Source organism: Phaenicophaeus curvirostris, chromosome 17 (assembly GCF_032191515.1).
Source record: "Phaenicophaeus curvirostris isolate KB17595 chromosome 17, BPBGC_Pcur_1.0, whole genome shotgun sequence".
Lineage (NCBI taxonomy): Eukaryota > Metazoa > Chordata > Aves > Cuculiformes > Cuculidae > Phaenicophaeus > Phaenicophaeus curvirostris.
The window spans coordinates 14,200,457-14,225,010 of NC_091408.1; the positions used below are offsets into that span (position 1 = coordinate 14,200,457).

The 24,554-nt window shown below is 46.0% G+C and overlaps 1 protein-coding gene across 1 annotated transcript in view; it reads right to left on the reverse strand.

The window, feature by feature from the left end:
- The window catches only part of AACS (acetoacetyl-CoA synthetase), a 47,680-nt gene extending 28,796 nt beyond the window's left edge, over positions 1-18,884 (reverse strand). Inside the window, exons 1-4 of the mRNA XM_069871361.1 lie at positions 18,713-18,884; positions 15,613-15,716; positions 6,934-7,054; positions 3,661-3,774 (exon numbers count right to left, since the gene is read on the reverse strand). Coding sequence (XP_069727462.1) covers positions 3,661-3,774; positions 6,934-7,054; positions 15,613-15,716; positions 18,713-18,830 — 457 coding nt within the window. The 5' untranslated portion in view covers positions 18,831-18,884. The remainder of the gene's footprint in view (positions 1-3,660; positions 3,775-6,933; positions 7,055-15,612; positions 15,717-18,712) is intronic.
- Positions 18,885-24,554: the final 5,670 nt, after the last annotated feature.

Here is a 24,554-nt window from a genome sequence, read left to right on the forward strand (position 1 = left end):
TGGCCAGTGGGAGACCAGGAGCATTTCACATGTAGATCTGTGTAGCTTGCATTACGTATTTTATCTGCCTCTTCCAAGTGTTCAAGCACCACTGACAGTACAGCAGGACTTGCTTTGACAAAGGGATATGTTTCACCAGACATCTGCTTCAATTATGTTTACTATTAAGTGCCATCTCCTTAGTGATGGGGAGCAAAGACTAGGAGGAAATCAAGCTGAAAAAGTGCTGACATGGCAGCTTGTCCACCCACATTCACCCACCTCCAACTTTAACATCCTGTCACTGTCATGATGCAACCATAAATCATATTGAACAAACCAGGGGATATGTTAAGTAAAATGAAAACTTAAAGTAGTCTTGTCTTAGAGGCAGTAAAGCACAGAGGTGCAATTCACAAGAAAAACAATGTTAATCACCTTGTCTATAATTATAGCAGCTCAAGATTTCAAGTGATTAAGAGAAACTGGCAACAGAGGGCATCAGGCAGGCTGACCAGGTGTTAAGCAACTATAATAAAATATCTCCCTTCTATTTAAAGGCTGATTTTTCAGAAGCAGTGAAAGCATGCCTTGTGTTACTGCTACAAACCACACAGAATCACCCTTCCTTCTGCCATCTGCTATAAATCTTGAAACAAATTAGGTCCCAGCAGAATTTTGCCAAGATTTGGAGTCTCTGATCTTTGATGCCACGAGTGGGTGTATGACTCACTTTCCCACCCAACACTTAATGTCTCTCTGCCATTTCAATTCCGGATTTGGAGAACAGCCTGCAGCCTCAACCACTGACTGCAATGTTACATTCCAGCTCCTCTAAGCACTGCCAGTATCCTCTGGCATAGAAGAGAAACATACCAAAAGCTGAGATCGAATCCGATACACACCTCTCTAAATAGCTGGATTGCTGTTAAAATCCCATTGGATTCTTTCATAGAGAAGCTCTTCCTAGACATGGGCTGCTACCCAGCGCAAACCAACCTGTCGGTCAGGAGTCTAGGACTGGGGGCACCAGGGGAAAGGAGGAGGAACTGCACAACAGCTCAGCTGATGGGAGCTGATGTGGGTTCAGCTGACTGAAGTTTACAGGGAAAAAGTCTCTCACCAGTCACAGTAAGGGGGCAGAATGGAAAAACACAGAACTGAGACATTGCCCAGAAAGAAAAAACAAGCATATGAAGCCTTTGAATAATTTTAAAAGCTCTACCTGAGCCCAAAACCATACCACGATCTTAAGGAAACAAAGAGGTTTCCTGGATCTTTCCTGTTTTCAAAAGTAAAGGGCTTTGTAAGGACTTTATGTACAATGCAAGCCCACTTCCATAAATAAGCTATAACTGCTTGTAAAGACCTGCTTAAGTCATTGGAATGCTGAAGGGGCCCAGGACCAACACTTGGTACCTATGGCAGCAGAAAAGTCCTGCTGGGGACATGCCAGACAGGATATGCACAGAAAGGCCAAGGGAAAGAACAGGATTGCAGCTTACTCAGACGAGGAAAATTTAACTCCAGAGATTTAACAAGGTGCGATCCAAACAGTGGTTGTAACTGTATTTTCAATGTATTTATTCCCTTTGTTTGCTGGGGCTTTGGTAGGTTTTTATAAATAACAGTACCACCATCAGACAGACTGCAATTTGCACCTCCTCTTGAAATCACTAAAAACCCTTCAGGCTTCCCATTGGCGTCAACGTGCACATTTTGTCTCCCAAGAACAAGACAAAGTGCAGGGTTAATCTTCCCCTTTGTGGGAGGAAGTCCTGACATTAAGGATGAATTTTTAACAGAAACTTGGGATTGCTACCTTCTGCAAGTATTTTAAAAGCCTGCATAAATAAAAAGCAACAGTATCTAAAGCATGCTATTTTATTCATACAATTTCTTTTTAAATATCAACTATGCTTTTTAATTTAAAAAGTAAAGGTGAGCCAGCTGACAAGACGAACAAGACTCAAGAGATAGCCAAGCTCCAGTTGTACTAAGCAAAATACTGTCATTAAACAAGACTGTTAGTAAAATTATAATAGCATTGTTAGCTTAATTATTAGCACTGGCAACTGTATTTCAGTAGTGCATTCTCTCCAGCCACACAGAACATTTCCCCAGCAGAGTGCAAGAGCTGCTCACAAAATGAGCACAAAAAAGATAGCATCGTGTTATCTTCTTTTCCCAAACACAGTGTTTCTAGCTGTTTTTGATTAGAAGAGTTCTAGCATTGACAACCAGGTTGCTAACGGGACTTTTAATTCACCACTTAAAACATGCAAAGCATTCTCATGTAGGTAAAATTCTTTAATCTCAGTTTAGAATGAATGATGTCATTAAATGTGACTGGACCTGGTCATACTTAAACATTAGTATTCCACCTGTTACCCTAGAGAGCAGTATTTTCTTCAGAGATTAAACTCTCCATTTATCATCTCATTAGATAGAGGACAGGTAGCAAGAAACTTCTAAAATTCTAAGTATTGCAGCTTCATAAAGTGCAAGTTTTCTGATTCATTAGCTTGGTTTCAGACAGAGGCTGCTACTGCTCAGCAAGCTGTCAGATACAAACATGACTGTGTTAAGACTGAAAATGGAGACAAAAGTAGAACATCTTAACTTTGTCTTAATTCAGACAAACCTTCCTGATTTCATACCCAATTAAGAATTTATCTCTAATTCTGTGCAAGAACACAACCCACCAGCTGTGATAATTAAATGTTCAGTTACCAGTTCCAAAGAACACCCATACCACACGCATGAAGTATGACCTCTCCAGGATATTTTACATTTGCAGGTTGTATTTGTGAGTTTAACAAAAATAATAACGCATATCCTTCTGTTTTTGAAGGCAGGGGTTCCAGTTCTGTTTGTAACACGCAGAAAAAACAAACAGTTTCATCACTTTGGTTTTGCATCATATAAGAATTTACACATACTTAGGATAATGGCCAAGTATTGCTCAAAGAACATGTGGTTCCAGTAGCAAGATGGATACACACGTCAGCAGAACCACCAGGTAGGAGTCAAGGAGTTTCAAGGATATTGCAGTTTTAACTTGCACCACAAACACAAACTAAAGAACCTAGCAAAAGAGCACAAGAAAGATTAAGCAGCTCATCTGGAAGATCAAATAGCAATTTAGAAATAAGTGGATTGAGGCCAGCTTGAGTAACTCCTTCCTATTACCTGCACTGTACACTGTCCAAGACGTTCACACGATATAGGAAAACCTGCATTACAGTCTTACAACAGGAAATATTACTCCAGAAAATTGTGAGCAGTACACCACACTGCTGGGGGCCACAGGGTCAGCGACTGCCAGCTGGCACCAGAACAACCAGCCAGGGATGTAGCTTCCAAGACTTCCTCTGTGTGAACCTGCCAGACCTTGGGAGTCAAGGCTGAGCCAGATGTAAAGTCTCCATCACTTCTGCCTCCTCAGACCGCTTATGAAGCGAACTGTAGTGAAGCTAAGAATGAGCTATTTCCCTTTCCTTTCGGTGCTAGAGAACATGCAGGCTAACCCAGGTTTCTCCCATCTAAAAGCCCATTTCTTACAAACAAATACAGCAGCATAAGAACCTTTTCTTTAGAATGTTTCTATAACCCAAATACTTACCTGCATGTTTCAAGAAAATTTTACTTCCTGCCCTTAAAAAAAAAAAAGTTACTCACCCACAACTCTGTCTCCTGCTTTTATTCCCATCTTCCTCATGGCTGCAGCATACAAAGCTACAGCTTGTCTCAGTTCTTCAAAAGTAACTTTCAAGATTTCTTCTTTGCCTTCCTCTAAAGAAAGACAATTAAAACAAGTTAGAAGTTCTGCACTGCGTCACAAGCGTAGCACAAACAACTAATTCTGGAAGAAAATAAAGCAATTTTGGGAGAAGAGTTTCCACTAATACTATTTGCATTTCAAGTTCCTCTTATGACGTACCAATCTTTCCTTTTCAAAGGAAATCAGGTGTTAAACAGTAACATTCATTCAGTAGACACCAGGCCATCGTTAAAGACAGGAACATATATCTGCAAAAATGCAAACTACTGACTGATGAAATTAATACTTCACACCCATCAAGGCTACTTTCTAACATAGAAAGAACAACTTTGTTTTCCCTTTTTGCACAGTTTTCTTATTAGGTCTAGGAAGCAACAGCAAGGTGCCACCTTTTACATTTCATTACAGCAAGTTGCTAGACTAGAAAAATCAGGCACATAGTTACTACAGCCTGACTTCCAATATGCTCTCTAAACATCTGCATCTGCCAACATACCTCAAAGCAAATTAACTAAAACGGGACTCCATTTCTGAAAAGACCTGCAGGGTGCTTTCACTTTGGTACTGATTGTCAGATGTTACATAAGCTGTTAGTAAATGTGAAACAAAAATAAACAAATCTGTGGATCCCAGACATGGACTACCCTCTCCTTCCAGACAAGGAAAAGATGCAAAATGTTATTGCCATGAAATGTTTATGGGGAACCAAAGCCACACACATTAGTGTGTTAGATCTTTGGACATGCCTTATGATAACGTTGCCCAAAAGGATCCTGTAGTGGCCGTAGTCTGTATGTAACCTCATGTTTCTTTAATGATCCTCTGTATTAATAATACAGGAGGGCCACTGTGTAATGGTTGGACTTGATGATCCGGTGGGTCTCTTCCAACCTGGTTATTCTATGATTCTAAATGTCATGGAAGGCAAAGTCTGTCGGTTAAAAGTCCCTTCCTGTACTTCCTCGGTGCGACTCCTGCAAACCATTTGGCCTGCCCCATTTCCAGTTATCCAGCACTTACGAAAAATACATACACCAAGGCTGATGTAACAGAAGTGTACTGCATGCCCTGGTACAGCAAGTCCTTGCCTAACAGCTACCATCAGTCTGATTTCCTTAAGCAGGGAACAGCGATTTTACTCTTTTGCCTTCTAAGATTTCCATCACACTAAACTGGGGCTCACACTGAGCAAGAGAGCAGGTTGTGGTGAGGAACACCACGGAAGTCAATGCAGCACGCAGTTCACAAGCTGAGCAAGGGCTGCGGACAGACTCCATGTTCCCACCAAACAGAACAATTAAAGACCCCGGGAGAAGGGAGTCACAAATAAAAGACTCACGGTGGGAGCCAGTGACAAGTGAAATTGTTTGGGAAAGTCACACTTGACTTCCTGTGCTCTATTACACCCACACTGCTCCCACACAATCATTCCCCATGAATACACAAACCTGACAGCTTCCCTAAACCAACTCTGACCTAGCAGTAAAGGGTTAATGAAAAACACTCTGAATTAAGAGACCATAAGAAGATTAAATACAGCAGAAGGTCATGAAAAGTAATGCAGGTGGAAGTCTGTTCACCACAGGGAAGCAAATGCGTTCACTCCAGCACTGACACAGTACTCAACTGTAAAATAGTTTTGCTTCTTTGGGTATTATCACCCGTGATTACACAACACAAAGCAGCAAGTCTCCAGTACACGCCGTGACTTTCTAACCAGAAAAAAGATCTACAGGGCCAATGTAATCTCATATCAAAACAAATAATTCCTTCAATAATTTGAACTGAAAGTATTTGACTTGACTTTTTCTCAAGTTTCATGTTTAGCATGAAATACTAATGTTTTAATATTAACAAATCAACCGCATCAAATTTAGAGTTAACTTACTGATCAGTGGCTCTCAGTAGATGCACAAGATGCACTTAACTGCACTGATTTTTTTTCTCCACTGAATAATACATAAGCTTTTCTCATTATCTCAAAATCTGAAAGTGATGAGTTCAGAACTTCAAAGCCAGCTTTCTGTTACAAGCCTCATTTCTATTAGAACTCACTAGAACAATTCTTGTTACACCAAGACTTGGTCACAGATTTTCCCATTCTCTTAACTCCGCAGATTTTATACACATACAGAGACACATTTTTCACTACCTCTAAAAATAAAACGCAACTGGTATTTCTTCAGCAGTAAGCCTACAGAAGATGATTCTGTTGCCTCACATTGTTTTCAAACAGCTTTAGAACAACAGTAATACATATGTAATTCAGAAACTGATCTTCATGCATAAAAAAATCTGAAACTAAGACTTCTAATACCTACACAATCCAGACATAGTTCTGCATAATATTCTCCGCTAACAAGCTGTGAGGCTGTATTGTTTATTGTTAAGCTATTAAGAAGCATCACTGCTTGGTCAGTCTTATGATAAGGATTAGGTCCAGCAAAAGAGAAGCTCGGAACACAACTCCCTAAGGAAGCACTCACACACCTGCACAGAAGCTAATCCCATCTAAAGGAGATTAGAAACATCTTCTGAAGTTACCCAAGTCAGTAGATACAGAGAAGGGACTTTATTGTCTTAACAGCACCTCCCTCATTAAGAGCGCACACAGATTTTACTAGACTTTGATCCTCCCCAGTAAAACAAAAAACTGACTGAGCTTTAGCATTCCAGAAAAGTGAAATTCCAAGTCTTCCATACGTGTAGCTGTATTGTCAAAAAGCAGAATAGGTTCCTATCTATGCCCCATGTAGTCCCTAGTACTCCTAAAATAATAGGCATAGGATAAGGGTGGGAAGAACGACATCCACAGTGCCAAAATAACACCTGAAGGCAGATACTAGGTATTAGGTAAGTATTTAACAAGCGTGAAGTAACAGCTTAAACAGTGTGCAAGCTAAACTCAGCATAATCTTTACTACCTCGCTGCAGATAAGCACATCCGAAGAAAGGTTTTAGTTTGCCAAGGACTTCTCAGAACTTCTGTATTTCCAGAGCATGTTGTGCTGTTTTCTGCAGAGCTGTATCATACATTCTGTACAGTTACTGACTTCATTTCCCTCTTTTCTCCTCACTCAAGACAGTTTATTTCAGTGTTTCATAAAAAGCAGAGCTGTTTAATACCTAGCCCTGTGAGCTATGAACACAAGCCATCAATTCTTTCTTACTTGCTGCATACAGTGCAATCTTGTCATTGTCCTTGTGCTTCAGAAGATTCTCTGCATAGTTCAGACGGCTGCCTTTAAACCATTCTGGGACATCTGCTATACTTTTAGATGTATCGACCACCTAGAAAAAAAAAACAAAACACACTCTTGGAAAAAGCACAATATAATTTTATTCAGAGTATTGTACAGAAATCAGTTAATCCCAAGCTTTTCATACACTTTATTAAGCAAGAATCATTTCTCCCTGCTTACAGATGGCAAACAGACACTAGATCCTGTAATTCAGGCCTGGAAAGATTAATTATTTGTCAACTGTCAGCAGCAAAGTCATCATTACAAGAAAACTAGAAGTAGTTCCTTGCCAACAGTCCTACCTTCAGACCAGCCCTAAATACACCAGTGAAGCAAAACACTGCGGCTACACCCAGACCACAAGATACCCACAAGCCACAGGGCATGCTGGGGTTTTGCCTCTGGGAACATCCTGAGCAGAGAACAGAGTATTGCAGCTCACACTGCAGCTCTCCATCAGGCCAGACGCTGCAACCTCCCTCCTACAGAAATCACAGCATGTGAAGGTGGGAGCATCCAGTCTTCTGAGCACGAGTCAGAAGGTACAGAGACCATTAGGAACTTAAGACAACCCAAATTCAAAGTAGCCCTTGGCTAAATAAGTGACTTCTACCACCAAACATTAATTAGCAAGTTTAAGCTTTTTATTCCAATTCTCCATTTTTAAGGATTAAGTTGCAGTAAACAATTACTCCACAGCTTCATCCAGAACTCAGAAGCATCACTACCAGCCTCTAAGACTAACAAATACAGGATTACAAGCTTCATTTCCACCATCCTCAATTTGCTGTTTTCTAAAAAGAACATCCAACAACTTAAGCCTGTACTAAATAATTCCCCACTTAGGTCCAAGACACACAAACAACTGAAAAACACGGTGAAAAGAATATACCCAACTGAAACAGCTTCCCCCATCTTGAACCAACCAAGCCTCACATATTCAATTCTCCCTCAATATGTCACAGTTAAGAATATGCCTTTAACAACAGTAACAGCTAGAAAGCCCCTTAGCATTAGTCATAAAAGCCTGTAAATGCCTTCAACTGTCCCACTATTAGAGGTCCAAATGGCCAGCAGCACATTTATTTTGCAATCTTTAAATTGAAACTTTAATAGCTGTGGGCTTGAAAGCATCGGTTTATACCCTCAAGCTCTCACAGACTGCACATGCATTACAGAAATGTCATTATTTCAGACCAAGTAAAAGGCTCTTCTGAAAGCCAGACAGAACTCAATATCTCCCATTCCAGAAAGCCCAATACTGTTGTGCTTCAAGGTATACAGTATCTGTATCACAAGAGGCAGTCCTAAAATTTAGTTTTGTCAGTGAAGTTAAAGCTCACGTAGAAATGCTCTATTTTATCACTATTCCAAATGTATTTTCTAAAAAAGGGAACTTGAGATTTCTTCACTTGTAAGAATTGGCTAGAACCAAGTTATGTCATTTACAATGTATCAACTCAGGCTGAATTATTGTTTTGGGGTTGGTTTTTTTTAATACCAACACATCACTGCAGTAATTAGAATCCACTCCTAAAACTGACTTAGTACTGACTTCTTCAGCTTGAAGAAAAGCGAGTAGAATGTTTTCTAGGACAATAACTAGAATAACCCCGTTCATTCCTTAAGTGTAACACCCCTTCAAAGAGCTATACTAGCATAAGGTGGCTAGACTCCCACTTCATGCTCGATTATTTTCTACTCAGGTAACACCTACAACTCCTACTTAAGCCAGATCTCCAATACTTTGAAACAGGAACGACCTGCCCTCTCCCTTCAATGCAAGTTCTTAGCAAGCAACTGAAAGTCAAGTTCTGATAATTACTTAGACAATCCCAGCTACATCCCAGTTCTAGCAAGGCTACAACAGGGCAGAACTTCGCACAAAGCCTTTCACTTCACACAATCCAAACAAACGCTCAGCAAGCCTACAGGAAAGGGTAAGAAGTGCAGTCCGCAGTACTGCTGACTGCAGCCCTTGTTAACAAGGAAGGCTTCACTCCTAACAGCAGCACTGAGGCATACAGGGCCTTCTTTGTGTGGCCAGGTGAACCTGCCAGGCACCTGCTGCATTCCCAAGCTACCAGCCCTGTTCTACAATTGCTCTTCCCAGCAGCTCATCAGTGACTACTCCCCAAGCCTCAGCACCTAAAAAGCAGCATTACATTAGCAGTATCCTCAGTCTGCATTAGTATCCTCACTACTGCATTTTCCCTCCCAAAAGCAGTTTGCTAGCTGTGCTACTACTACACATTATCATGCCCTGGAGATTCCACTTACCCTAAACAGAGACTAGGCCTTTGAGAATGAATGTCATCCAATTCTCATAAGACAGATAATCCTTGCCTTGCTGTGGTAGACCTGATGGTGTGTACAACCTGAGCAACAAAACAGCACACCTCACAAAAAGCTAGAGGGCAGATACTATCAATTCTCAAAGCAGGCTCTCCACAGGAACAGCTGCCAGGTGTTTCCTGTAGCAAAATTAAGTTAAGACTACATTCCTCATTTAAAATCTACAGCTACTTGTAACCTGACAGAATGCCAGTGCTCCCAGGACAGGACAGCCTTGCACACTGCAAGAACCTTTCTTTTCAGAAGTAACATGGATATCAAGTGCTGTAGAATGACATGAGCATGCCTACATCAAATACTTAAAACCTTTACTAAGTTTATATAGAAGACTGGCCACCTGTGTTACACACACAAAATCTTGTTGTTTTTCTTGAACTGATCTGTAAAAGCAGAAACAGTTTCACTGCCCAGGAACAAAGGAGTCCACTCTGGTTCACGAAAAAGAATTATTTCCCACAAAGTATAACACTTAATTCAACAAGCAGCAGGGATCAAGCTTTTCACAGAACCACTAGGTTGGAAAAGACTCAGAGGATCATCAAGTCCAACCATTCCTATCTGTCACTAAACTATGCCCCTCAGCATCTCACCCACCTGTCTTTTAAACCCCTCCAGGGAAGGTGACTCAACCACCTCCCTGGGCAGCCTCTGCCAGGGACCAATCACCCTTTCCATGAAAAATTTTTTCCTGATGTCCAGCCTGAACCTCCCCTGGCGGAGCTTGAGGCCATTCCCCCTTGTCCTGTCCCCTGTCACTTAGGAGAAGAGCCCAGCTCCCTCCTCTCCACAACCTCCTTTCAGGTAGTTACAGAGAGCAATTAGGTCTCCCCTCAGCCTCCTCTTCTCCAGGCTAAACACCCCCAGCTCTCTCAGCTGTTCCTCATAAGGCCTGTTCTCCAGCCCCCTCACCAGCTTTGTTGCTCTTTGGACTCGCTCCAGAGCCTCAACATCCTTCTTGTGGTGAGGGACCCAGAACTGAACACAGGATTCGAGGAGCGGCCTCACCAGTGCCGAGTCCAGAGGGAGAAGAACCTCCCTGGACCTGCTGGCCACGCCGTTTCTGATCCAAGCCAAGGTGCCATTGGGCTTCTTGGCCACCTGGCCCACTGCTGGCTCATGTTCAGTCGCTGTCAACCAACACCCCCAGGTCCTTCTCCTCCAGGCAGCTTTCCAGCCAGGCTTCTTCTAGTCTGTAGCTGCCCAGGTTTGTTGTGCCTCAAGTGCAGGACCTGGCATTTGGCCTTGTTAAACCTCATGCCATGGGTCTCAGCCCAGCGATCCAGCCTGTTCAGATCACCTGGTTCTCTTGCATGTGCTTCCTAATAGCACTCAAGATGACCTGTTCCATGACTTTTCCCAGCACTGAAATCAGACTGTAGTGCCCTGGACCCTCCCTGCCACTCTTCCTGTAGATGGGCACAACATCAGGCAGCCTCCAGTCCAGTGGAGCCTCCCCAGTCAGCCAGGACTGCTGGAAGATGATGAAAAGCACATGCACCAGCTCACTCATAGAATCATAGAATAACCAGGTTGGAAGAGACCCACCGGATCATGGAGTCCAACCATTCCTACCAAACACTAACCCATGCCCTTCAGCACCTCATCCACCTGTCCCTTAAACCCCTCCAGGGAAGGTGACTCAACCACCTCCCTGGGCAGCCTCTGCCAGTGCCCAATGACCCTTTCTGTGAAAAATTTTTTCCTAATGTCCAGCCTAAATCTACCCCGGCGGAGCTTGAGGCCATTCCCTCTTGTCCTGTCCCCCGTCACTTGGGAGAAGAGGCCAGCACCCTCCTCTCTACAACCTCCTTTCAGGTAGTTATAGAGAGCAATGAGGTCACCCCTCAGCCTCCTCAACACTCTTGGGTGGATTCCACCTGGACCCATAGATTTGTGGGTGTCTAGCTGGGCAAGTAAGTCCCCAGCTATCTCCTCTTGGATCATGGGAGCCTTGTTCTGCTCCTCTAACTCCTGGGTATGTACACAGAGGGAACAACTTTCCCTACAATTAAAGACTGAGACAAAGAAGGCGTTAAGTACCTCAGCCTTGTCCTCATCCCCTGTCAATGTTGTTCCATTTGCAACCAATAGGGACCGAATAGGCTGAGGGGAGACCCTATTGCTCTCTACAACTACCTGAAAGGAGGTTGTGGAGAGGAGGGAGCTGGCCTCTTCTCCCAAGTCACAGGGGACAGGGCAAGAGGGAATGGCCTCAAGTTCCACCAGGGAAGGTTCAGGCTTGACATTAGGAAAAAAATCTCACGGAAAGAGTCATGGGGCACTGGCAGAAGCTGCCCAGGGAGGTGGTTGAGTCACCTTCCCTGAAGGTGTTTAAAGGATGGATGGTTGAGGTGCTGTGGGACATGGTTTAGTGATTGATAGGAATGGTTGGACTTGATGATCCTCTGGGTCTCTTCCAACCTAGTGATTCTATGATCATTCTCCCTAGTCCTCCTTTTATTGTTAATGTATTTATAGGAAGACTTTTTGTTATTCTTTACAGACTTGGAAAATCTGATTTCTAGTTGGGCCTTAGCCCTCCTGATTTTTTCCTTCACTTCTCCCCTGTAGTCCAGCCTGTCCCTTCTTCCAAAGCTTCCATAGACCTTTCTCTTTTTGATGTCTCTCAAGATCTCCCTACCTAACCAAGCTGGTTTTTTGCCCCTGCCAGCTCCTTTTCCAGAACATGGGGACAGCTTGCTCCTGAGCTGCTAGGATTTCCTTTTTGAGGAGCGCCCAGCCCTCATGGGCTCCCTTGCCCTTAAGGACTGTCTCCCATGGCACTTTGCCAACCAGCCCTCTGGAAGTTTCATGTGACTGTTCTGCTAACCCCCCTCCTCACCTCACCTAGAACTGAGAACCCTATCATCTCATGATCACTTTGCTCCAGGTGTCCTCCAACCATCACACCCCCTACAAGGCCTTCTCTGTTCACAAACAGCAGGTCCAGGAGGGCACCATCCCTCGTTGGCTCGCTCACCAGTTGTGCGAGGAAGTTGTCTTTCACGCACTCCAGGAACCTCCTAGACTGCTTCCTTTCTGCTGTCTTGTACTTCCAGCAGATACTCAGAAGATTGATGTCTCCCACAAGGACAAGAGGCAGCAATCTTGAGACTACTCCCAGTTGTTTACAGAAGAGCTCATCAGCTGCTTCTTCTTGGCTGGGTGGTCTGTAAAAGACTCCCATCACAATATCTGCCTTCTTGTGGGCTCCTCCTGATTTTAATCCACAGGCACTCGATCCTGTCATCACCATAATTGAGTTTGAAGGTATCATCAAAGAAGGAACCTAACAGAGAGGGCTACCCCACCTCCTCTCCTACCCTTCCTGTCCCACCTAAAGAGTTTATACCCCACCATAGCTGCATTCCAGTTATACGAGTCATCCCACTACGGTTCCATGATGGCAACTACATCATAATCTCCTTGCCCTACAACAGCTTCCAGCTCCTCCTGCTTATTGCTCATGCTGCATGCATTGGTGTAAATGCACTTCAGCTGGGCTGGTGAACCCTCAGCCCTCAAAAAGGGAATAGTGTTCATTCCCAATGGACTGGGCCTTGGAATATCTATCCCCTCAGTGCCAGTTTCATCCTTCCCATCACCAGATGTACTCGCCCCCAGTCGCTCTGTGGTGACATACTGGCCGTCCTTGCCAGCACACCATCTCTCAGGCACTGGAGTTCCACTTCCAGGCTCCCTCCTGACTAGCCTGGCTTCATCTCCCTCCCCCTTCACATCTAGTTTAAAGCTCTATTTATGAACCTAGCTAGATTTTAGTAAGGACTTCAGTCCCCCTAGGAGACAAGCGTGCCCCATCCCTAGTAAGGAAGCCTAGGGGGACATGGGCCACTCCATGCTCAAAGAACCTGAAGTTTTTCTCCTCACACCAGGTTTGGAGCCAGGTATTAGTCAAGTGATTCTTTTTGACCTCTTGCTCCTCATTCCGTAGCATTGGAATGGATCTAACACTACTTGCACCCCAGAGCCCTCCATCGTTCTCCCCAGAGCCCTGAAGTCTCTCTTAATGCCTTTCAGCTTCCTGCGCTGTCATCATTGCTGATTTGAGGGTAATAATCTGTGTCTTTCACCAAGGAAGGAGGTTTTCTAGTGACATCCTTCAGTGATGCCCCAGCGGGATGACCCAGTGGAGCGGGTCCGGTCTGCAGATAGATCCCTCTGTTCCCTTTAGAAACGAATCCCCTAAGACAATCCCTCTCCTTTTTCACAGAGGATGTTTTTATGGTTGTTTGAGGACAGTGCAGCCTAGGGAATGTTTCTAGGCTGTGGGAGCCATACTCTTTGTCTTTGGGGATAGATTCCACTTGCAGCACTTAGTATTTATTCTTCAGGGGAATCTGGGGTTTATTGTCTGAGTGGGGACAGGAGGCTTCCTGCACCAGGCAGGAACTTGCTGCCACTCTCCATCTCTTATTCCCCGAATCTTGCAGTTGGCAGACGGTGGTGCTCGGCTGCTCTAGCTCCAGCAGCCTGCTGAGTTTGTGAGAGGGCGCTGCTCCACTGATCTATTTCCCTCTGACACTCCCCAATAGTCCTTAGTCTAGCTACCTCCACCATCAGCTCTGCCACCATGAGGAGTAGTGCCCCAACATGAGCAGAGCTTCCACAGCTTTTCAGCTCTTTAGCTACCACAGAACACCTATGGTAATGCAACCAGCCTTTCCTCTTAACATGCAAGAGAAATGGACCAATGATAAGGTCTAACAGCACATCAGCTTTGAGGCTCAGCAAAGTTGGAGTCAAATCGCGAAGTTGACAACAGTGACACAGAGAGGAAGTTGAAGGCAAACAGCAATGTTTATAAAGAGCAAGTCAAGTATCTTCTAGAGCAGTTACTTATCAGCTGACTCTGCCTTCTCCTGTTTTAAGATCTTGCATCACAGCAAGACCCATGCAGAACAGGCATACAGGGGCCTATAAGCTCACAAGTAGTCTAGTTAAAGCCTTCCTAGACATTCCCATCTTCTCATCCTCAGGAAACACTTTCAGGCCAACACTGCCTGCTTCAGTCTTCCTTCCAGTTCACCAGCCAGTGGTGGTATCTGGAAGGACAGACTTCCAGGAGTACCAGTCCTGCAAGGCAAGAGAATGGCAAGTGTTACTGTCCAGCTTGCTCAGTACAGAAACAGGTGCAAAAGAGCTCCTCTGAACTACTTGCCCAGGACAATTCACATTCATGTGGAAACTTAGAAAAACAGACTTGCTAGCAGCACAGAACACTAGAGAAAATAGACAGTACCCAAGCAGAACCTGACCAGATTTTGAAAAACATCTACAGAAAAAAAAAATAAAAGATTAAATGTTTCCAATCTTCAGACAACATGCTTCAAAAAGCAAGCTAGTTCTTACACTCTGGCTGAATTAAGGCTAAAAGGAAGGTCACGCAGATCAAGTGGTTCCTGTGCAGGTGCCAATCATGGCATACAGTACAGAAATTCAGAAAAGGCAAAAGAAACTTACCAGTTTCCTCTGCAGAACTGCCAGTACTCTGGGTGTTCTTGGCACAGGTGGCCTCCAGGGATTAAGATAAAAATCCAGCCCGCTCTACTAGGTCCCAGGTTCCTCTGCATCAAGCTTTTGAAATAATTACTCCTTCCTCAGGTCGAAAACTGCAGGGTGATGTTGATATCCTACACTAGGACCGTGCAAGGGCTCCAGCTTTGCCCTCCACTTGCAAGGACTTTGAAATCTCAAAGCAACACTCTGGTATGGTCTGGTATTCCACCTGTGATTGCATCCAACCACTACCACTCCCTCAGAAATATTTCAAGCCCACATCTGATTGCAGACTTCCACAACCAGTTCTACAAAACTGGAGTGGAACAGACATGATTACCTAGTAAGCTGACTCTGAACACATATGAACTTAAATGCACACCAACATTTACAAAATCACGATGATATTCTACCAGCATAATGCTAAAGCACAAGGCAGGATACTGGTAGACTCCTCACAAGCAGCCAGGACTACCAAGGTATGTTAGAGCACACAACAACAAGGATACTCACGTTTAGAATTGTTTAGCACAACAACACTTGAGCATGTCACTGGTCTGAAGTATATCAGCACAGAACACCACCATCCACAACACAAGGAAATTCAGAAATATGCAGTTGACAGATTCTTTATATCACTTGCAAAGGTTCCAGGAGCAGGTCAAAAGACTGACCTCAAAACAGGTTTATCTCCCCTTTGTGTAGCACTTGACAGTAAGATAAATACCAACTTACCTCATCATACAGGCGAGAACACACGATGTTACTGTATTTCCAGAATTCTGCCCAGAAGTCTGAGTAGGATTCCACTGACCACTGGTATAAGTCATCATAGTTGGCTAGAAGTAATACAAATCTGTTAGTGTTACGCAGAGAATTAAAGGAACTTAGGCAAACTACAATTAGAGATATCCTAGATAAAGAAAAACTGTGGTCTAAACAGCCATTAAGTTAAAACCAATCAAAGAGTACATCACTCCTCTGTTCAAAACAAGTGACTCAGGCATCAACAGAAATAGTTTACTGGAACAGACGACATCATTTCACCCAACTGTGTTACAAGCCTCTTGCCACCAAAGAGACAGGGGCCTTTTCTAATTAACTGTGCAGCCCCTCCACCCCATCGGCAAATCGAAGCTCTGACAGCAGGACAGAGTCCTGCTCGCTGCCACTTCTGCTCCCTCTATCACCAACATGATGCTTTCATACAGCAGAAGGTAAATAAGTCACCCTGACTAGAGACTTTTGCTGCACAGTTCTAGTCCAGGACCAAACACCTCTGACAGCACAAAGATTAGACGTGCTCATTATCTAACTGTAATAACAGCACTGTTAAAAGGAAGCATGCACTATTGCTCAATAAATAAGGACTCTAACAAAATGCAGCTTAACTTTTCAAGCTAAAACAGCATGAAGGAAGAAAAACAAGGTGTTTGCTAACTAGATATTAAAACTGTGACCTGCCATGAAAAACGTGGAAATGAGCAGTTTAAGTTTTACATGATCCTGAGGCAGATGAAGCAACTCGAGGAATGCATATCAAAAGACACATATCATGCTAAATACAGTGTGTAAAACTGTTTTAGGTATGAATAACTGAAGCTGATTTCTCATTGCCAGCTTGTAAATGACATTCCCAAGTCATGTCCATGCTGTTTGAAGCTGTGCCAACAGCCAAATTAAACATTAGTATCTGCTGTCACCAATAGGAATAACAGTTTCCTGCTCTGCCAGTTGGGTTTCCTATTTGATGCTTTCAGCTAAACACTTGAAGTAATTTTCTCCTGTCATCTTTGGTCATCCTGCTACCCAGCTGATTGCTTCAGAAATCATCTCAGCATCCCCTTCCTACAAGGAGGACATCTTCCAGCTTTACAAGAGAAAAACATTCAAAACCCTATCTACACTGTTACTCACACTTGATCACTACAGCTGTTTCTCCACCCACTCTGTCCCTTCCATTCATTCTTTTCCATCAAGATGATATTACTCCCTAGTTATTACACAGTAGAAGTAAATGCAAAGAGTTCTCCACAACTCAACTCTTGCCCACGTATTGCTTCAATTTCAGCCTCCTAAATATCTCTTAACACTCTACCCAAGCTACCCTTCACCTCTGCATGCAGCACTCCAGCTGGTCTGAGGATAGATAAGACTTTACCAAAGGGAAGTTCAAGCTGCCACCGCCTCCTGAGAAAAAAATCGTAACAAACGCTCCAAATTATTTGAGAAATGCAAAAAAGCTACAAGTCATCAATAATTTTAGTTTTTACAACATAAAGAGATTGCGCTGTCTTGTCTATACCATTTGCCCCAAAGGAGCTTTAGCATGCAAGTCCTTCAGGGCTATTACTCAGCCCTGTTACTCAGCAATTAAACACTGCATCTCACTACTGTGTGCTCAGTGTTGGACAGAGCCATGCCATTTCACTGGTTCTATTGCCCTTAGCACTCCCCACTTAGTCCACATCTTGACATTACATAAAGAATCCATTCTTGTTGAAAAGCACACAGGCCACTGAACATCAGTTCATATCTAATGGAAGTTGACAAAGGTTTCTATATATGCACAGGAATCCACTTGAACTGGAGACAACCACTTCAAAGGGGGGTGAAAAAACCTCTAGATGCTACAGCCACAACCATGGGCAGCCCATCCAAAACTGCATTCATTCTTTCTCATATGACTACCAGCTGCATGATATTTCTACTTGAAAGCGACCTAAAACCCTGGAGTAACTTAATTGCTATGTAGCAGGAGAGTTAGACACCATCCATTTCTATTCTAAGGGGAAACCCCCCAGCAGCCAAACTAATGACCTGGTTTGCCAACATATTAAGTGAGCAAATATCAATACACACAACTCTTACAGACATGAGCAGCTAGAAGCACTAGCTACCTAATCGCTACTACTCCACAATATCCCAGACTAGACATTTACACTGGATCAACAAATTTGTCAGGTCACTTGCCAAAACTACTCCTTCCACCCCCACCAGAGAGAGGATGACAGGAAAGCTACACAAGCAACTCGGTCCCCAGATACACAAGGAAAATGGGCAACACAAGCCAGCCAGCTGGCACTGGAGAGCTTGACCCCCACATACACTGAATTCCACCTGTTTCGCAGTGTGAAAGAGCCCATATGGCCAGCACCACTGATTCCTGACACCCCCAGACACCACGAAGTCAGCAGTCACTGAAACACAGGGCAATCTGGGTTGAAAGACACCGCCGGAGGTCCAACCTCCTGTGCAAAACTGGGCTGAACTCAAAACTGACAAGCTGTTTCCGTGTCAGAGGACAACACACCTATTCACAGCCGTACAGGTATTTCTGAAGGAGCACGAAGCAAAGTGTGAAGTTCAAGAGCTGGGGCAGGCACACGGCAAGGAAACTTGGCTTCCACCACTGAACCAACTTATATGGCACCTCATAATTTTTAAGCAGGCCGCGAAATAAAAACACATATCCTTCAAAAAAATCAAAGACAAGACTGCAAGCACGGCATTACCTCAACGCTCACACACACACGGTGTTCAAGCGCCCTGTGAACGCTCACCTTAACGTCACGGCCACGACGGCAGCGACTGCTCCTGCCCGCACCCCCCTGGGCACCAGGCGCTCCTCTCCCCGGGGAGCCCCCGCAGGTACCAGCGCCCTCGCTGCCCGGGCGGGCGGCCAGCAGCAGCCCCAGATAAGGCTGTTTGCTCTCCCCATCACCGCGGCCCTTCGCGGCCAGAGCATCGCGGCCGCAGCCCGCAGCCCTCGCCCCGCTCCCCGCGGCCCGGCCGGCGCCGGGGCAGCCCCCGGGCCTCCCCGCCCGCCGCTCACCCAGGCGGAGCCCGCAGCTGCTGGCCACGGCGGCGCGGAACCGGTCCATGTGGGTGTTGCGCTTGGTGTCGGGCTCCCACATCACCTGCGACTCCATGATCTCGGGCTCCCGGGACATGGTGACAGCCGCGAACGAGGAACCAGAGCTCACGACCCACAGCAAGCGCAGCCACCTCCCCCCGCAGCCCCGAGTGAGCGGCCCCGCCCCCGCCCCGCACTTTAAAGGCTGCCGAGGCCACAGCGCACCCACCCCTGCGTAACCTTCCGCCGCAGAGAAAAGAGTGCGGGCGCGGCGCCCCGCCCGCTGCGGGGGCTGTTGGGCCCCTCGCGGGACAGATCCCACCCTCACGCCGCTAAAGGTCACCCGCCGGGAGCCACCGGCGCATCCCATCCCCGCAGCATCCCCGCGGCACCCCCGCTGCTCAGCTGGGTTCAGCAGCATCACCTGGCAACATGCCTGCGACCCCATCCTGGGGCGTCTGGCCTCTCCCCAGCCTGGCCACCCCAGTTCCCTTCCTTGATGCGCACGTATCCCGCGCCTCGGATTAGAGTCATAGAATCACAGAATCACCAGGTTGGAAGAGACCCACTGGATCATCGAGTCCAACCATTCCCATCAAACACTAACCCATGTCCCTCAGCACCTCGTCCACCCGTCCCTTAAACCCCTCCAGGGAAGGTGACTCAACCCCCTCCCTGGGCAGCCTCTGCCAATGCCCAATCACCCTTTCCATGAAAAATTTTTTCCTAATATCCAGCCTGAACCTTCCCTGGTGGAGCTTGAGGCCATTCCCTCTCGTCCTGTCCCTTGTCACTTGGGAGAAGAGCCCAGCTCCCTCCTCTCCACAACCTCCTTTCAGGTAGTTACAGAGAGCAATGAGGTCTCCCCTCGGCCTCCTCTTCTCCAGGCTAAACACCCCCAGCTCTCTCAGCCGCTCCTCATAAGGCCTGTTCTCCAGCCCCCTCACCAGCTTCGTTGCTCTTCTCTGGACTCGCTCCAGAGCCTCAACATCGATGGCTTCTTTCGGAACATGAGGTCTCTCGCTGACCATCGCGGTGCCGCAAGAGCTGGTTTTGGCCACGGAGAGATGGAGAAGCACCTCATCGTGGTGCGTGCTGCTGACACAACTGCTGTTTCCAAGGCTGTGATTTCCCTTCTAAGCCACAGGAGCCTCGAATAACACAAATTTCATGGTAATTGTACAAGCCCATGATGTAAATACAAAAGCACTATCAGTATACTCACTACAAATTCCACTGAGACTTTTGAGCCGCTGAAATACAACTGTGTTACTAAACCTGCAAAACACAGCAACGTTATTTGAACAACCCTGCTGTTTACATTTGCCCCAAGGAAAACCTGGTTTGAGCTGAAGCAGAATAAATTTTCTAACTATTTAGCTGACCCTTGTCTAAGTAATTTCATTTTCTGGAAGTTCACTACGTGTGTTTAGACAGTGTCTGTCTCTAGAGGTGAAAACACTTGGAATTTATTATTATCACCAAAGTAACGGGGCATTAGTAGGCACAAAAGCCATTGTATTTATTTGTTTCTGTGGAGGTGAAGGACATCCTCGAGTTGGTGGGTCATCAAAGAGGGAAAAAGGGTCACACCTGCAGGGGGGAGCAGACAGGACCCAAAACTGACCACGGACTGTACATCATATACGTCACACGCAGTATGAAACTGAGTGATCACAGAATCATTAAGGTTGGAAAAGACCTCTAAGATCATCCAGCCCGACTGGATCACAAGGGTCAGGCCCTCTCCTTTAACGGCTGGCATCTAACATAAACTTTGTGTGTCCTTTTGTGCCTAATTCCTGATCTGTCAGTTCCTGAGTCCAGGTCCCAGCTTCAGCTCCCATTCGGTGCCGAGTCCAGTCTGAGAACTTTCCCTCTTCCTGTTCTGCAGCATCAGTGATGATGAGAGTCATCAACGGGTTCCATTTCCAACCCAAACCATTCTATGATTCTATGACTCTGAGATGAATTTGTCTGTTTCAATAATTTTTTATTATTTTCATAATTGTTATTATTGTTTCATTACAACTGTTTCAGTTTTAGCTTGCAGCACAGACGCCTCTCTCTCATTTCCCTTTCCCTGGGGCCTGGTGGGACTAGGATCACAGCTGCTCAGCTCTAGCTGTCGATCAAGCCGGGAAGGGCTAAACCGTGACACTTCTCCATATGGCACACATGTAAGGAACTCTCCTGAGCCCAGAGGGCCTGGGCCAGACAGACATGGCATCAAGACTCTTTATGTGCTTTTCTGCACCTCAGCAGCACTTGGGGAGGGCAGTGATTTTGTGGGAGCCGCAGTCACAGACGGAGAGGGATGTAGGAGTCCCAGCTGCGGAGCTTCCTGGCTCCAGCTGGCCAAAAGAGCCACAACAAGAACTACAGGAATCACAGAATCAGCAAGTTGGAATGATCGAGCCCAACCATTTCTATCTGCCACTAAATCACGTCCCTGAGCATCCTGTATACCCATCTCTTAAAACACCTCCAGAGAAGGTGAATCCACCACCTCCCTGGGCAGCCTCTGCCAGTGCCCAATGACCCTTTGCATAAAAATTTCTTTCTGATGTCCAGCTTGAACCTCCCTTGGCACAGCTTGAGGCCACTGCCCCTTGCCCTGTCCCCTGTCACTTGGGAGAAGAGCCCAGCTCCCTCCTCCTTCCTCCTCTCTACAACTAACTCTGAAGGAACCTCAAAGATCATCCAGTCCCACCCCCTCCATGGGCAGGGACACCTCCCACTGGAACAGGGGCTCCAGCCCCATCCAACCTGACCTTGAACCTCTCCAGGGATGGGGCAGCCACCACTGCTCTGGGCAACCTGGGCCAGGGCCTCCCCACCCTCATTGTAAAGAATTTCTTCCTAGTATTTAATTTAAATCTGCTTTCTTTCAACTTATAATTGCCTCCCCTCGCCCTGTCCCTACCCTCCCTGATCCAGAGCCCCTCCCCAGCTCTTCTGGAGCCCCTTTCAGCTCTGGAAGCTGCTCTAAGGTCTCCCCAAACCTTGGGAGGTTCAGGCTGGACATCAGGAAAAAATTTTTCACAGAAAGGGTCATTGTGCAGTGGAAGAAGCTTTCCAGGGAGGGGGTTGAGTCACGGGTTGAGTTAAGGGATGGGTGGACAAGGTGCTGAGGGACACGGTTTAGTGGTTGATGGGAATGGTTGGACTCCATGATCCGGTGGGTCTCTTCCAACCTGGGGATTTACGATTCTCCAGGCTGAACAACCCCAGCTACCCCAGCTCATCCCTATAGTAGAGGTGCTCCAGCCCTTTCATCATCCCCGAGCCGCCCTCTGGCCCCTAGCACAACTCCCCGGTTCAGCTGATGCGCTGCCAGCTGCCAGCAGATGTTTAAACTCCCATTTTAAACCCCATTTTCTCCTCCCCCCCCATCCCGCCCCGCCCCATCCCCGCAGCGGCCCCCAGTCCCCGCGCCGCGGATGGATCCCGGCGCCGCCGCCGCTGATTGGCTGCCGCGCGCCTGGCCCCACATCAGCCCAGAGCGCGCTCTTCCCACGGGGGGGAAGCGCCGGCGCCGGGACGGACCAATCAGCGCGGGGCTCTCATCGCCCGCCGCCGCCGCGGGCCAATCAGCGAGCGGCGCGGCGGGGGGCGCGCCCAATGGGAAGAGCGCGCTCAGCCGCGCGGGGCCCGGGGCGCGGCCCGGCTCCGGCGGTCCCGATAGTTCGCGTTTTGAAATGAAAAAGCAGGCGCCGAGCGGCCTCTTTCCGCCCCCCCCGGCAGCCTCGGCGGCTCCAAGTGAAACGCCCGGACAAATCACCCGGGAGGGGACCCAGAAAAATCCTCTCGTTGAGATGAGGGAGGGTAAAAGTGGAGTGACCCGGTTAGTGCTGGAGGAGAGGGAGCGCTGGGAATTCTTGGGGGTTTGGGGAAGCCTGGAGGCGTTCTCATCTCTTAACAGAAGTTTTACTATTGCATCTTTATTTAGAACTGGTCATGCCACCACATTCCACGCCCTCATCCCAGTTTTTCTTCATCCAAACCGTTTTTTTTCTCCCTTTCAAAAGTGACTTTGGTAAAACGGGAAGAAGAAGAAGGAGAAATAAACAGGCCTTTAATGAGAAAATGGGCATTGAGAGGACTGTGGTGACTGGTAGAGGTAGTTTGGAGACTACGTTAGGGTAGCTGGAGGAAAAGAGCCCGAATATCACAGAATCCCGGGGTGACCTGAGTTGAAAGGGACCCGCAGGGATCCCCAAGTCCAGCTCCTGCGCAGGACACCCCAACGCTCACCCCGTGTGTCTGAGGGCATTGCCCAAACACTTCTGGAATATTGTCAGGCTTGGCACCATGACTGCTGCCCTGGGAGCTCTTCCCATGCTCCACAACCCTCTGGGGGAAGAACCGTTTCCTAATATCCAACCTAACCCTCCCCTGGTGCGTCTTCTTGCCATTCCCTCGGGTCCTGTCACTGGTCACCAGAGAGAAGAGCTCAGCTCCTCCTCTCCCTCCTTCCCTTGTGAGGGAAGATAGAATTAACTGGAATTGACCATTTAAAAATCTTTTTAAGTCTTACTTTATACCTACTACGCATAACAGGTTAAAGATTACATCATGTTTTCTGCTTTAGATTATAGTAGGTGCCCTCCAAAAGGTGCTTCAGGGTCAATTAACAGCAATAACGATGGCACTGCTTGGTTTGTGGTCTGTGAGGTAACCTACCTGCAAGCAGTCTGTGAAATTAGATAAGTGATGAAATCCACGGACCTGTGAGATAAAAGTTTTGTAATAATACCTCGCAGCAGTCTGTGCAGTATGCCGAGGCCTGACCACGATCCATTGATCCAACACCTGGCTTAAGAAATCTAAAGATTTTGGAAAGGTTTTAAATAATCCCCTGCTCAGAGTGGGCACCAACTGGTTAATGAGTCTGTGTAAGAATCAGAAACTCCTGGCTCATTTGACATCCATGATCTCTGCAACCTCAACATGGTGTCAGGAGCACAAGTAACCAAAATCAGAATGAAAAGTGTTTGCAGAAAGGGAAGAAAAAAAAAGAAAAGGAAAAGAGAAAAAAATGGAAAGCAGCAATGACAGTTTGCAAGAAAAGCCTCACAGAGCTGGCAGCAAAAACATGGAGAGAAGAAGCCTAAAAGGACAAGAGTTCATAAAGCAATCAGCTATGACAAATTGAGGCTGTGAGATGAAGTAAAAACAGAAAAATACGGGTCAGTAAGGTTAAGGACTGGTCCACAGAAACACCAGTTGGCTTTCTTAAAGGCTATTCTATTTTTTCCGTTATAAAAATTATTTTAAAGGAGACAACCCTATGATGTGCTAAAACTTTGACATCAAGAAGCCTCCAATGTATTCTAAGTACTGTTCAGGTTGTTGTTAAATCCCTGTATCTGAATAAGACATTTTAGGCAGTTTCTAGTTCAGGTCAGGAAACAGACTACACTCATGCTGCTTCTTTACAGTAAGACTTTCATCAAAGGACCTTTCTAGAACCTCACAGTTGTCCTAATTGAAAAGTTCAGTGTGGGTGAGATCAATATTTCACACCGTGATGCAATGTATTCTTTGAGCAGATTCAATTTCATTTATTTAAATGAGAAGGGTGAAATCCTGTGTAATTTCATAAGAGCTGTGGATTTGGAGAGATGAACATGCCTGAAATAGACTCACTGAGACAGGTCAGGAAATCAATTAAATTCCAGGGAAGATTCCCAGATTATCCTGATCTCATATGAAGGACAAACTTCCAAAGGCAGTTTGAAATGGACCTCTGAGCCTCTGTGAAGAATGGATGGAAAGAAACAAGAAACACTTTGCAGAAGTGACTTTGAGGGGGATC